This window comes from Callorhinchus milii, unplaced genomic scaffold, assembly GCF_018977255.1.
Source record: "Callorhinchus milii isolate IMCB2004 unplaced genomic scaffold, IMCB_Cmil_1.0 Scaffold4, whole genome shotgun sequence".
NCBI lineage: Eukaryota > Metazoa > Chordata > Chondrichthyes > Chimaeriformes > Callorhinchidae > Callorhinchus > Callorhinchus milii.
This window is the reverse complement of record NW_024704745.1, coordinates 21,396,465-21,410,063: the sequence shown is the minus strand read 5'-3', so window position 1 is coordinate 21,410,063 and position 13,599 is coordinate 21,396,465. Positions and strand designations below refer to the sequence as shown.

General features: G+C 37.9%; 1 protein-coding gene across 1 annotated transcript; it reads left to right on the top strand.

Moving 5' to 3' along the window:
• Window positions 1-1,180: 1,180 nt before the first annotated feature.
• Window positions 1,181-6,779, top strand: LOC103177523 (laccase (multicopper oxidoreductase) domain containing 1). The gene is made up of 7 exons (XM_007891726.2): window positions 1,181-1,400; window positions 2,265-2,921; window positions 3,908-4,086; window positions 4,282-4,447; window positions 5,071-5,296; window positions 5,584-5,782; window positions 6,286-6,779. The coding sequence occupies exons 2-6, from the start codon at window positions 2,342-2,344 to the stop codon at window positions 5,756-5,758; spliced, it is 1,326 nt and encodes a 441-aa protein (XP_007889917.2). The 5' UTR covers window positions 1,181-1,400; window positions 2,265-2,341; the 3' UTR covers window positions 5,759-5,782; window positions 6,286-6,779.
• The last annotated feature ends 6,820 nt before the right edge of the window (window positions 6,780-13,599 follow it).

Sequence of the window (13,599 nt, the reverse complement as noted above, 5' to 3'; positions counted from 1 at the left end):
TCTCCCATGAAGTCATTCTTCCTAATCCCGATTTCCTCCTCTTATTGAACCATAGAAAATTATTTAATGTGTGAAAGGATCTTTTCCGGGGGTAACAATACCTTCAAAAAAAAAAATATACTAATAATAGATTGGTCATTTCAATCCACGACTGTTTGTGGGACGCTACTGTGTGCAATTGGCTACCGTGTTTTGCCCACAAAATATACAGTCAATTCACTTTACAGCATATTCTGTGAAGCGCTTTGAGACGTCAAGAAGACGTGAAAAGCGTTATATCAAATGCAAGGATTATTATATTATGGTATCTAAATATTAGTAATATAAAGAAATGCGTGCGTGGATCATCCTATAGACATTGTACCGGCTGCTTTGGATAGAGAGAGAGAGCCCAGTCACTGGAGCAGTTTACACACAGAAGAGTGCATTAGAGATACAGTGCCCTGAGCAATGGGTTCCTGAAAGAAAATAACTTGAGTTTCAGTGGCAGCACATGTTTGATACATGGGGGGAAAGGATACATTAGCGAAGTAAAACTATGAATGTGAAAAGCTCTACCGGATTGCGTAAAACTAAAGATTTTTTTAATATAAAGAATACTAATTATTAAATTCCATTCATACAGCAATCACACCCCTCACTGTTAGGTATAAAGAAGCTCAACCAAACTGTCCAACCATTTGTCCCTTCTGATTTCTACAAGAAAGTAATATAAAGTCATTCCACGTTCGGTGCAAAGTGTATCTTCCTCTTGTCTTGTTTGAGATCTTAGACACTGAAGCCAAAGAAAGAGTGTGACAGTGTCAATGTGTGGGTTAGTGTCAATGTTTGTGTGTGGGTCAGTGTCGGTGTGGTCAGTGTGTGTGTATCAGTGTGTGAGACAGTGTCAGTCAGTGTGTGTGTGTGTATCAGTGTGTGGGTCATTGTTAGTGTGTGTGTATCAGTGTGTGGGTCAGTGTCAGTGTGTGTGTATCAGTGTGTATCAGTGTGTGTGTGTGTCAGTATGTGTGTGTGTGTCTGTGTGTGTATCAGTGTGTGTGTGTGTCAGTATGTGTGTGTGTGTCTGTGTGTGTATCAGTATGTGTGTGTCAGTGTCAGTGCGTGTGTGTTTCAGTGTGTGTATGTATCAGTGTGAGGGTCAGTGTGTGTGTGTGTATCAGTATCAGTGTGGGGATCAGTGTCAGTGTGTGTCAGTGTCAGCTGGACCTGCAATCAGACATTGTGCTTCTCTAGTTATTTACTAACAGGCGAGAGTGGTTCATCCTATAGACATTGTACCAATTGCTTTGTACAGAGCAAGAGCCCAGACCCCGGAGAAGCTAAAAGCAGCCCATGTAATATTTTTCCTTTTGGTTTTACTTTGCTTTGTCTAAAGCGAGGAAGTGCACTGAATCCTGCAGGTAAGTCTGTGCACAAACACTTGAAGAGCCAAGGAGCAGTATATTTTTGTTGATTTTTCAATACTTAAAACTCCAGTTCTTTGTTTACAGATAGAGTAGAAAAACAAGTTGTTTATGTTTCAACAGCCAAAAGTATTTAGGAAAAACTGTATGTAGAAATAAATAACTTACACTAGGGGGCATAGTCTTAAAATTGGAACCAGGCTACTTAAGAGTGAAATCAGGAAGCATTTTTTCACTCAAAGCGTGATAGAAATCTGGAATTCTCTCCCTCAAAAGGCCGTGAAGGCTGGATCCATCCACACCTTCACAGATTTGGTAGGTCAAGGTATCAAGGGATATGGGGAAAAAGAGGAAAATTGGAATTGACAGGATTAGTCGAGGTTCAGATCAGCCATGATTTAATTAAATGGCAGAACAGGCTCAAAGGGCTGAATGGCCTACTCCTGTTCCTATGTTCCTATAATGATTTGGTGTAGGTCCTTAACATAGTGTCAACACATCATCCAATGAACATTTACATGATTCACTATAAGTGTCGTGACTGTATTTGTAGCTGAATACACAGTATTTTATTGTATAGTGTACCTGTATGGACAAAGAATAAAGACAGCAGAATAAAGCCAAAAAATAAGTTTGTTGGGGTTATTTCTGGTGGTGGGAGGATTCGTGCTTAAGTTTTACAGCAGAATTGTGAAGTTGGGTTCAACCTGTGTGATTCAGATGATAAAGTGAAAATTAAAGTTGAAAAAAAAGCTTGCAGAGACTGCGACTTAATCACCATAATCGTATGTTTTGTATTCCAGTTTTAGAGAAATAATAAATGTAATTTAAGGAAAAACTAATCTTTTTGTCTTTCACCAGTTAGGTTAATATCGTTTATATTCCAAAAAGTGCCCCTAAAGAAGAAGTGGCTCTTAGCAGTGCTCTCTTTAGCTAGTATGGTGGAGGCGATTTTGGTTGACTTTTCAAACTTTGTTTTTCACTCTCCAAATGACCGTACCCAGGAGTGGCTTAGCAATGCTATGGAAATCATCAAAGCGCACAGCAAGATCAAGTGTCCATATGTTTTTGTGTTCTACCTCGAGAGAGATACAAACAATATCAATAAAGATATCCAAAGCATTTTACTTAATTTATCAGAACAAATTCCTGTGCCAAAGGAAAACATCGATGTCTTAGTGTATCCAAGTATGGCTGCCATCTTGTACAATGTTAAGCAGAAAATTGATAAGCTGAATCTCAGCACTATAAATGTCATCATGCCTGTCAATAAGAAAGCCATGATGGATGTGTACATCAATCAACTATTTACTGCAGTTTATGAATTCACATTTGAAAGACTTGCTACAAGAAATGAAGGTGGAATAAAATTGGAAGCATCAGTACCTTGCACGAAGGACAATAATGTCCTCACTGACCAACATGCTGATGAAATCTGTAAGGATATTTGGACATTTCTAGGGCAACTCAAAGGACTTATGGGACAGATTGCAATTCTCCATTCTCCACTGATCCCAGGTATACGTTATAAATTTAGCAAAGCTAGAAAAGTGTCAACTAGATCAATACTACTGGTTTATTATTTAATTACGGGATAGGATGTTTTGTAAATGTAACATGCAATGTTTACTGTAATTGTAATCTCTTGAGAACTGTATGCCTACCAACAGCCGTGTAGATAAGCCTGGTATTGATCATCTTGAACTTTCTGTTCATCTGTTATTTAGAAATTACAATTGTTACATGGACCTACATTGCCAGATAAAACTTGATCCTATTGCGCTAGGTAACTGCAACATCGTACATTATATTTATATAAATGCCCAGCAATGTGATCATTTTCAAGTCAATCCAGGATTAAATCTGCTGAGTCGGATCCACAGCTATATCTTTATTGAACAAATAATAATAATAATCCTTACATTTGATATAGAGCCTTATTACATCTTCGAGACATCTCAAAGCGAGTCACAGAATATACTGTAAAGTGAATTAACTAGATTTTGTGGGCGAAGTGTTCACTTAAAATGTGCATATAATGTTTCAATGCTAAATGATTTGTGTTGGCAACTTCTAAGTAAACTTGGAATATAATTCAGTGTGTGTGTGTGGGGGGGTGGGAAGGGAAATGGAAAAAAAAATTGTGCTCAATTATCACTAAATTGCAGCAATTTTTAATTGTTCACATCTGAATTTTATCTTTGACTTTAAAAACATACTTAACGATGAAATGAAAACCTTTTTCATTTTGTCTAAATCTTTAAATGTTTTTAAGGCAACGCTTCAATTCCTCAACTCACTGTGGCAGTTCACTTAAAATGCAGCACAACTGGGCATTGCTTTAAAAGTTGAACATACCTTTCATCTGTTCTGGTAATGAAGTTATTGTTTGAAGACTAATGGTGAAAAGGGTGATAACGTCATTACTTGGTCCTGACATTAATTTGAGACTAATTTTAAATATCATTTTCTTTGTCTATGTTTTTGTTCTAAATTTGTCACAGATGTATTCCTTCATGGCTTTACAACAAGATGTGGTGGCATATCCTATATACCAAGCCTCAGTTCCTTGAACCTTTTCAGCAGCTTTAAACGTAGAGATCCAAAGGCTGTGATTAATGAGAATATACGGCGCTTGGCCACAACTGCAGGATTTAACCCCAAAATCTACTACCTCGCAAAGGTAAAAGTCTCAGTTCAATCCGATATTAATATGCAGCAACGTGCTGTGTTAATAACTTGTATATAGATGTTGGGATACTGAAATGTTTAGAATACACACTAACATCTTCTTGTTAGGGAAACTGTTTTGGCTTCATTCCTGGGAAAGCACTGTGCATGTGCAGTAAATGTTTAACTTGTGGTCACCTGGTGATAGGTAAACCATGGAAACACCATCTGGACTATGGGGAGACCGGAGCCAGCGAACTATGATGGAATTGTGACCAACCAGAAAGGAGTCACCATAGCAGCACCAGGAGCTGACTGCATCCCTTTGATCTTTGCTGATCCTGTCCAAATAGCATGTGGAGCAGCTCATGCAGGTAATGTTCCATCCACGTTTAGGCATTCAAATCAATATAAATTGAGTAGAAAAACATTCTGTAACAATTCATTCTTGACTTTTTCCTGTCAAGAACGTGTATAGAAAATTACTATTCGGAATCAGGCGATTTGACCTGACTTGTCTGTGCTCGCGTTTATACTCCACATGAGCTTCCATGTCTCCTGATCCCTTCTCTGTCTTCCCACCTAATTGCTAGCACGATTCTGAGAATCAGTGGGTTAAAAATGTTGGTTTACTATTGTGATTCTCAATTTCTGCCGTGAGAAGTACTTTATATTTCCTTCCTCCATGTGTTCCTCCATTGGCGGGTGGGCCTTCAGCGTCTCTGCCCCCACCCTCTGGAACTTCATCCCACAGTCCCTCTGCCCCCTCCCTTGCCTCCTTCAAGACTTGTCTCAAGACCCTCCTCTTCTACTGTGCCTTCAGTCACCCTCCTACTCCTACCCTCCCCCCAATACACCCCTCCTGATCCCAACCAGCAGCTTAGGTATGATCCCTGATAGTCTAGTGCCTTGGGATGTCCTCCTGACATGAAAGGCGCTATACAAATGTAATTTGTTGTTGTTGTTATTTCCATATTGTTTGATCTTCCCACCCTAGGTTGGAGAGGTACTCTGGCTGGAGTGGCTATAGCTACAGTAAACACAATGATGACTGAGTTTGCCTGCAGTATGAAGGATATTCGAGTGGTGATGGGACCTTGTGTGGGCGAGTGCTGCTTTACACTGCACCAAGAGGCAGCTGAAGAATTTATCAAGATAGACTCGAGCTGCGTGAGAAACACAGATGGATCCAAACCTCATGTGAATCTTAGACAAGCAACCAGGTTAGAGTGAAATGTTTGTAGTTGACACAGAAACTGAGGTTATAAAAGTTGATACCTAAAAATTGGGAAATATGTATTTTTTCCTAGATTTTGTTTTGGGTGCTTAAAGTTTCTAAATTGATATATGTTTAAATATTTACCATTTTTAAGGGTGGAATTGAAGCTGGTAATTAGTGAAATTTTATAGCCAATAATGAACATGGCTAGCTTTTAAATTAAATTCCAAAAGACAGAGGCGGCTCAATAAAAATATTCTTTTCTCTTGATTCATTCTTTTCTTTCCTAAGAGTGTTGCTGGAACGTGAAGGGATTTTATCAGAAAATATATGTGATGTTTCCACTTTTAATCCAAGCAACAAAGGTACTCTTTGTACTGCTTGTCAGCCTGATATGTTCTTTTCACACACTCGGGATGGGCAAAACTTTGGAACCCAAATTGGATTCATATCTGTCAGAGACTAAAAGCAAATATCCAAACTCGTAGAGGTAAGAGTACAATTTAATGTTTAATTTTTATATATTACAGATCTCGCAATAACTAAATACTCTGGGTTTTATGAGGTGGTGTTTCACACAAGACTTTATGTTGCCAGTTTGGCTCACTTGGTAGCATTGTCACTTTTGGGTCAGAAAGTTGTTGTTTCAAGTCACCTCCCCCATCTCCCAAGCTCAGCATCAAGCGACACCAATATTAAGCTCTCCGAGATGTTACCCCGTGTGAAGGACGCTATATAAATACAAGTTGATATTGTTGTTAATCAGGTGCTATAAAAATGCAAAGGTTTTCTTTCTTTGTTTAAGGAGCTCAGTTTAAGTATAAGGTTCAGTGTGAGGGGATGGAATTTATCTCATGAAAAGAATGGTTTTCTTGCACTTTCAGTTTACATTTCCAAACTAAACTCTTAACTTTTATTTTCTAGTAAAGTTTCTAAAATACAAAACCGTCTTTATACTAGTGATTATTATAAGTGTACCTTCATGTTTTTCAGTGCCTTCTATTGGTGTCCAATGGTGCCACCTGCTGGTACCTATTCTCTTCTATAAGGTGAATAGCTGAGTGGAATATTACCTGAAAACTATTTTCTCTTTGGTGCATCAATTGCTATTTGCTACTTGCTTTTTCAACAGAAGGAATTCCTCCAAGCTGACTTTGTGAATCCTGATAGCAAAGGTGTTTTTCTAACAATAGTTTCACAATGATCTTTAATAATGCATTTAAGCGCATTTAAGTGCTCTGAGATGCCGTCCGGCGTAGATGGCGCTATATAAATCCAAGTTATTGTTGTTGTAACAAAAGCAAATTATTTTCTATTTTTGGATACAATATGGCACCTAGGTTTTGCACACATCTTTCAGTGAAGTACGATGCATATTATGTGAGAAAAACTTTGAAGATTAATTTTATCATAATTTTTACATTTTGTTTTTTTTATATACAAAATGTGTCCTGGCCAACAATCAATAAATGTTGTCATTCACTCTATGATTGTTTGTGGGACATTGGTTTTGTTTTCCTTTTATACTGGGGAAAGGCATAATTATATACCATTATTTTTGTACGCGGTAGAATGCAACAAGCAGTAATAGTTTCATGAGCAGTAAGTAGTACTGGTCAGTCTGCCTGGTTTTGGGGAGGTTCCAAAGATTTACATTTATTTGACAGTGGCAAATATTATGCTGTATTTCTTTTAAAATCTTCCCCACATTTTTTGAGAGTGGGATACACAAAAGTTAAAATAAATTCAACAAAAGTATGACTTTTAGTTATAATTGAAAAAAGATCAAAATTGTTCAACCTTTAAAAGTGCATTTATATAATACAACTTGTAGTTATATAGTGCCTTTGAAGCAGGATAGCATCTCAGAGAGCTGCATGGTGGCGGTTTTGGATGCTGAGCAAGAGAGGAGGCGGGGGAGATGACGATAGGTGCAGTCTTCCAGTGTAGAATCCAGTTCAAATTAACCAAATTGAGTTGAATTTATAATATCTTTTCGTGACATTAACAAATCATTTTCTTTCAACCTGATTTATACCCATCATTACAAGCTCCATTTATTAATCACGTTCATTTTGAAGAATTGAAATGGCCTCAGTAACTCTGCTGTTGCTATGAGTCTGAACCATTCATCACACAGATGGTAGTCACTGGTTCCTAAGCCAGATGAGTTTTCAGTACTCAAGGGAGATACCAGCTAGCCTGACTCATTGGAAGGAATTTGAGGGGCAGACCTGAGGGCAGGGATTCTCCCCACTTGGCTTTGGTTCACCCTGCAAACCAAATCCCTGTGGTCCTAAATTGGACAAGCAGCGGGAAGCTTGCTTGACACTCCTCTCATTGCGGTTTTAGCTGGTCAGGATCCCAAAGCCTTAACTCTCACCAACCTGTGGCTAATTCACGCAGGAATTCGATAAGCAGAAATCTCCCTCCAGGGAAAGAGTATGTATTCCATTCAACAACAACAACAAAATTACATTTGTATAGCGTCTTTCACGTCGGGAGAACAAACAAAGGTGCTGGACAATCAATGTCTTACTGCAAAAGTGCAATGAATATGTATTTTGAAATAAAGATAAATTTCATGGCAACTTTGGGAGTCATGACCTCCCCTAATGTCTTTTGTAATTTTGTCCCTTTCACTCCCTCTAAATAAAAGTAAGCAGCAAACATAGATAAAAGCTCTTTAGTGGCACCATATGGTGCACAAATTATGATCTCTTCAACTATAAAGAGGAATTCAACCAACCTTACTATGTTATTGACTTAATTGAACACCTTGATAATTAAGATACCAATTAGTTCTATATTTCTTCACTGGATTGAATGACTTCCTATTCAATTGCTTTGGGCAACTGGGGATGCATTGCTTGTTCAGACAAGTCCCTTTAGTTCAGCACCACCCAAACATAATTAAACCGCTTTTTGTACATAAAGCTTCCCATAAAACTATTCCTAGCATTGAAGAACTGCACCAAAGTGAAAATGCTGGAACAGAGAGTTGATTTTAGTTTGGTCAATACTACAGAAGAACAAAATGTAGGCAAAGGGTCAAAAGATACTATTAACAGAACCTGCAGCTCTTGTGACTGGAATAGGTGGAGCAGCCATGCAAATACACTTGAGAGGCAATTATGATTACCCAATAACCAAAGTGTAGATAGAAGTGCAGGTGTTAAAACTCTAATGATGTACAAGGAGGAGACACTTAGTAAATGTTGTGGGAGTCAAGATGAATGCAAAGGGAAGTGCTTTTTCCTGCACATGGAATCTGAGCAATATGTTCGGCTCTGATGGTTACAAAGTCTTTTAAACCCTCTCAACCTAACCAGTTTCTCAAATATGCTGCCTGTTTGGTAAGTGACAGGGTCAATAGCACTGAACTTCTTTTTGAGAAGTTCATTCAGATAGCGCAGATTGAGTGGAGGGAAATAACAACTTAACTTTCTGGGAATGATGAATCAATGATGTGATGACCTTTATATTTGTCCAGGCAGGAAGAATCATCCTTCATCTTGTATACATGAAAGAGGCTCGCAACACCAATCAGTAAGGTCACTGGATAGGTTTGAGTGAAGAAAGTGCTTCAGTCCATTTGACTCCATTGTTCATATACTATACTCCATGCTGGCATACAATTTCTCAAGGGGAAGCTGAAAGAGATCAGGGGTGTTAGTTGACTCTTCACTCATGGCACAAAAGTGTGAGATAGCAATAAACAAGGCAAATAGGATATTGGACTACATTGTCAAATCAGTTGAGTTTGAAACCCCAGATGTCATACTCAAGCTCTATGATGCTCTAACCAGTCTCACCGAGACTACATTTCTGATCACTGTGATATAAAGGGGCTGATAATGATCAAACAAGCTATGGTTCTTCAGTCTTGAGAGAAGAGATCTTATAGAAGTGCATAAGATTTTAAAAGAAAACCCTAACAATACTTTTGAAAGTATCAAAACAGTTAGAGGAGATAGGTTTAGATTTGCAAAGTGCAATTTCAGGACAGACACATAAGAACATAAGAATTTGCTAGGCAAAAGAAAACCAAGGTCCATCTACCAGGAAGGTTTTCTTCAAACAACAACCACAAATTATATTTGTTTAGCGTTTTCACATTGGAAGGACGTATCAAAGTCCAAAGGGTAATTAATGACTGTAACAATTTGTGGGCCCTTTTTATCCAAACCAATCTCACCTGTTTTCCCAGTATAGCAACAAACTATTTCTTAAATCAATCCAGTGTTTTAGCCTTAATCCAGATAACTAATTGTAATTCTGGTTTGCTCTCCTCTCAAGGCATTGTGACTAAAGTGGTTGGAACGCACAGCCCTCTAAATTGAGGAAGCCTTAATACATTTGCCCCAGACATCCACTGTTAGTTGACTCATCACTCATGGCACAAAAGTGTAATTATTATGAGAAGGTTGTTTTTTCACAGAGTTCTTAGAATGTGGAACATTTTTACTGTTTTACACTGTTAAAACTGAGTTAACACCAATATTTAAAGGGTATTAATAATGTGGTAAATAATATTAAAATATTAGATAAAGAGTTGTGTAATTAGGTTAGTGAGTACAGCTTCAGTGTGGAGGGAAGGAGCAGTGGGGAGAGCTTGCACCGGAATCAACATCATGGGCTGAATAGCCTCCCTCTGTGCTGTAAACCTCCAGTGATTCTGCAATTATCTACTTGCACTAATTCCAGAAGCAAAGCCCAAGGGAGTACCAGAATGTGGATTGCAAAATATTCCACACATTGAACCCCAGAAGACTCTGAGCTAGAACCAAAGTACACAACGCTCCATGAAAACAGCTACTGAGATGTTACATGATACCGTGAAGGTGTCATCTCTTTTGACAACAGTAAGAAATCCCCAATATTCTTCCCGCAAGAACATTCTACATTTATCACAGTGCATTACAGTTGAAAACCCACCAGGCAGACAGTCATCTAAGATTTCTGAAGCCCACTTTTCTCAATAAAATATTTAATGGATTAAAATTTGTTATCCTGTATGCCTATAATTTGAGAAAAAAATGTAAATCCTGAAAACTTAAATGTAATTCATTGATGAATTCAATTATTGTACAGTTGTTAAAAAGAAATCCGCACTTTGGGGAAAACATTTTTTTTGTGGAAAACAAAGACAAATTGAAAGGAATATTTGCTTTTTCAAATATATGCAAAAAAAATGTTTATTAAGATTTTATTCTGTCTGGAAGAAGTACCATTTTTCTTCTTAGTAAGTGTTGGCACATTTTTTCTCGATAGCACCAATTTTCCAGCTCTATCTAAAGATACATGGGGAAAGAGTAATTCTCTTGAAAAAGTGGCACTCAAAGTGTTCAAACAAATTTAAACAAATATACATTTGTTTAATATATAAATTTATATATAAATTTAAACAAATATACATTTGTTTTAAAGTGATTTTAAGAATATGATAACAATTGATTTAACATACCTTATGCTAACTATTTATCACACTCTCACTATGTAGACCAGGACCTTGGGACAATGAAACCACAATATAAATCCAATTTGCTGCCGTTGTTGTTGCAAATGAGGCAGTGACTGCCAATAGCAAGAACAGGCCTTGCCTAAAGAGGTCAGTGTTGCACTGTGTTCGAAAGAACAGTAAATCGTTCCATACGCTTTATATACAATTTACCCATTTCCATTCACCAATTTCTAATGGAATTCACAACATGAAAATGGTGGATGTTGAAGGTAAAATCGTGACTTAAAGGCAGAGTGAAATTATTCCTCAAATGTACAGCAGGAGACTAAATCATTGGCTTTTGTTTTCAGATATTAGTGGGGTTAAAATTGCAATGTTTCTTAATCTGTTAAATGTGTTAAAACGTTGAATCTGTTAAGAAGCATTGCAATTTTCATTCTATTATTTTTAGTATCTGAGTTGTCCTAGAATTCCTTAAAAAATATATAACTTAGTCACTCAATCCACTACTGTTTGTGGGACACTGCTGTGCGCAGTTGGCTGCCGCGTTTCGCTCACAAAATATACAGTCAATTCATTTTCCAATATATTCTGTGAAGCACTTTGAGACATCTGGAAGATGTGACAAGGCGCTATATCAAATGCAAAGATTATTATTCCTCAGTGAACCTGTATACAAGTACTGAAAGATTCAATCGATTTCACACAGCCATCTCAAATGTTAGATTGCAACAATAATTATTTAGTTTCTAATCCACAAATATATAAATCCAAGACACTACCCTGTGAGAAGGCGCTATACACATACAAGTCATTTTTGTTGTTGTCCTTCCTCCTCCCTTCTTTCTCACAATGTTGAAACCAACTCATTGCACCAACTTCTGCTCCATTTAGCTTTACCAGGAACTCATATGTGTCTTGCTACCCTCAGTCATTCCTTCCTCTTTTACAGGCTTTTAAAAAGTGAAGCTCATTCTAATCTAACCATCAGTTCCTGATTTGTCTAACCTTCTCTCCTCTTTTAAACCTTTATGTTGGTCAACCAGATGACTGACTCGTGCATAAACCCACCATCAATGCACTACGAGTTATAATAATAAATAATAATCCTTGCATCTGATATAGCGTTTTTAACGTCTTCTAGATGTCTCAAAGCGTTTCACAGAATATACTGTAAAGTGAATTGACTGTATATTTGTGGGTGAAATGTGGCACAGCAGTGTCCCACAAACAGTCGTGGATTGAAGTGACCAATTTATTATTATTTGTTTTCTTGAGGGATTATTATTATCAGGTTTGTGGAGTAAGGAAACTTGCCCAAAGTTTTGTCCTGCCAGCAATCGAACCCAGGTCTCTAGCTTACGAGGCAAGTGCTCTAATCACTGAGCTACAGGTCGCCACATATGCATAGAAAATTCTGTTTTCTAAATAGAACATTTTAGGCAAAGATTGGCAAGAACCCAAGCTTAGGGACTCCAGAGTGATTGCTGGGGTCCTTCCAGCCTAACCAGCTAAAACTGGACAGCTTTCCATTGCAAACACTGACTGGTAAGCTTCCTGCTACTTGTCTAGATAGGATCACTCTACCATATTAAGATTTTTGGTTTGCAGAGTTAACTGAAGCCAAGTGGGAAGAATCCTAGCCCTCAGTGACTAATCTACTTCTCCATATCCTGTTGATGAGCCAGGCTGGCTGTCCTGTTATCAGCATTATTTTCAGCAACAAGACTGGAAAGATCACCCCAATTCCATTGCCAGGCATTTCACCTTGGAGCTAACTCAGCCCCAAAGAACCTCTGTTTACCTCCCAATTGTTTACAACTTGCTAGTGATCTTCATTGGAGACCTAAGCTCTTCTTCTTCTAGTTGTGTAAATAAAGAACAAGGAATTTCCCAGGTGTAATGTGCAGGCTGATTTCAACTCGAGCAGCAGATGGCCTCAGCATCCCCAAGCCAGGATTCCACTATCACTGTGTTTGTGTGCGCATGTGGGGGAGGGGGAAGGTACATTTATTTGAGCTGAGATATTATCCAAATAAAAAGCAGCCCAGACTATCATGTAGGAGTCCTTGCCTTGTAAGCGAGAGAACATGGGTTCGATACTTGGATAGAGTGAAATATTGGCTAAGTTTCCTTACTCCACAAGCCTCTGTTTACCTAGCAGTAAGTAGGAACCCGGTTGTTAGTTGATTGACATATCACTTTTCCAGGGGTAGTAATCCCTTAAAAAAATAACAATAATAATTTGGTCACTCAATCCACAATTATTTGTGGGACACTGCTGTGTGCAATTGACTGCCACATTTCACCCACAAAAATATACAGTCAATTCACTTTACAGTATATCCTGTGAAGCACTTTGAGACATCTCGAAGATGTGAAAACGTGCTATATCAAATACAAGGATTATTATTATTATTTATCATATATTGATCATTAAAAATGAGGATCTTTTCGCTATGTCCTTGAAATGGCTCATATATGAATGACCATGTGGACAAGGAACTGGAAGGCAGCCAGCAAACTTAAAACAGGTTGAAATGTATCTGTAATAAATCTCCTGACGCATATTCACTGTGGATGATGAATCATTTTTTGTTTTTAATAACCACACATTAGCTTCAGGGCATAGGGTAAGACACCACTGTATGTTACACGACTGATCACTTTACCACTACATTGCATGATATTCTTTTTTCCTAGTTCACAAAGATTCCTGCCAACATATTTATAACTTGCCGAAACGCAACATATTTAAAACTAAGATCATAGACTTCAATCAACAACAACTTGCATTTATACAGTGCCCCTCATGCAGGGTAGCACTCCAGAGTGCTTTCCAA